Here is a 1,324-nt window from a genome sequence, read left to right on the forward strand (position 1 = left end):
CACGCCCCCCCAGGCGCAGGCACAACGGGTCCCCGTAGGTCCGGGTGAGGACGTGGAGGTGCTGTGGTCCCCCTGGGTGCAGGAGGTGCAGGGCCCCCCCCCACGGTGGCCTCCCCCACCAGGGTGCCCCCCCCCAGATCAGGGCCAGGAGGAGCAGCAGCAGAAGCATCACCACCACCATTGTTCTGTGGGGTGGGGAGGCCCAGCTCTGCCCCTATAACATCTTATGAGGGGGAGGGTCCCCAAAAAGCTCCACCTCCCCACATCCAAACCCTTCCTACCACTGGGGGGAGAGGGGCATTTGGTTCACTCCCCTAAAATTATTGCGCACCCACCTCCCACTTCCAGTCATTATCACATTAACGGGGGTGTCCTCATAAGAATACGGGAGTGTCTCTCTGTGTCTCCTCCCACAGAGTGCTCCCAGAACCATGGGGTGCCCTATCCCCTCAAAAAATCCACCCTTAAACTCCTGTTGCATGCCCCCCAACCAACAAAGATCCCCAAAACTCCTCCCCAACCCCCCCCCCTCTACCCATACATTACTCCCAAGCGCTCCCCACCCCTCCACACGCTACCTCCCCACATCCCCCCCATTACCCTAACTCCCCCCACCCCAGAAGCAGGACCCCATCACCGCTCTGTGCGTCTGTGTGTGTGAGTAGGGGAGAGGGTGTTTATTGGGGGGGGGGAGGGGGAGGGGGGCCGTTCAGAACCCCTCCCCCTGCAGCCCCCGCAGGCGCCGTGCGAGCTGCAGGTCTTTGGGGTACAGGGTGACGCGGCGCGCGTGCAGCGAGCACAGGTAGGCGTCCTCCAGCAGGTGCACCAGGAACGCCTCCGCTGCCTGCGGGACCCGGAGAGGGCATCCCCACAAAGTGGGGGGAGTCAACGTCCACCCCCAGGTGACCCCACAAATGCCAGTCCTCCAAAACAACCCCCAACCCCAGAACAACCCCGAACCTCCCAGAAACAAGCCCACAAATGCCAGTCCCCCAACCAACTACCAAAACAACCCCCAACCCTGCAATACCCCCAAGCCCCCTACCCCAAACCACAACCTCAATAACTCCACACCTCAAAAGCCTCCAACCCCCCAAAAACAATCCCCAACCCCAAAACACCTCACCCCCAAAGACCCCTCTCCAAACCCTGAAGAGACCTCCCAGGCACAAAAGGCACCCCAAAATTCACTCCAACCCCCCCCCCAAAGAAAAAGCCCTTCGGGGCTCTACAGAGCCCCCCAGCAACCCCCAAAATGTCCCCCTGGGTATGGGGTACCCTAAAATGCCCCCCAACCCGAAGCCATGGGAAACTCCAAAACAAA

At 61.2% G+C, this 1,324-nt stretch overlaps 1 protein-coding gene across 3 annotated transcripts in view; it reads right to left on the minus strand.

The window, feature by feature from the left end:
* LOC110406665 (steroid 21-hydroxylase) overlaps positions 1-703 on the minus strand; it is a 4,399-nt gene extending 3,696 nt beyond the window's left edge. For 2 of the 3 annotated variants that reach the window (XM_021413455.1, XM_021413456.1), the window contains exon 1: positions 2-703. In XM_021413455.1, the coding sequence (XP_021269130.1) occupies positions 2-181 (180 nt within the window). In that variant the 5' untranslated portion in view covers positions 182-703. The other variant, XM_021413454.1, reaches the window with a different exon arrangement.

The sequence above is a fragment of the Numida meleagris genome, chromosome 15 (assembly GCF_002078875.1).
Source record: "Numida meleagris isolate 19003 breed g44 Domestic line chromosome 15, NumMel1.0, whole genome shotgun sequence".
Lineage (NCBI taxonomy): Eukaryota > Metazoa > Chordata > Aves > Galliformes > Numididae > Numida > Numida meleagris.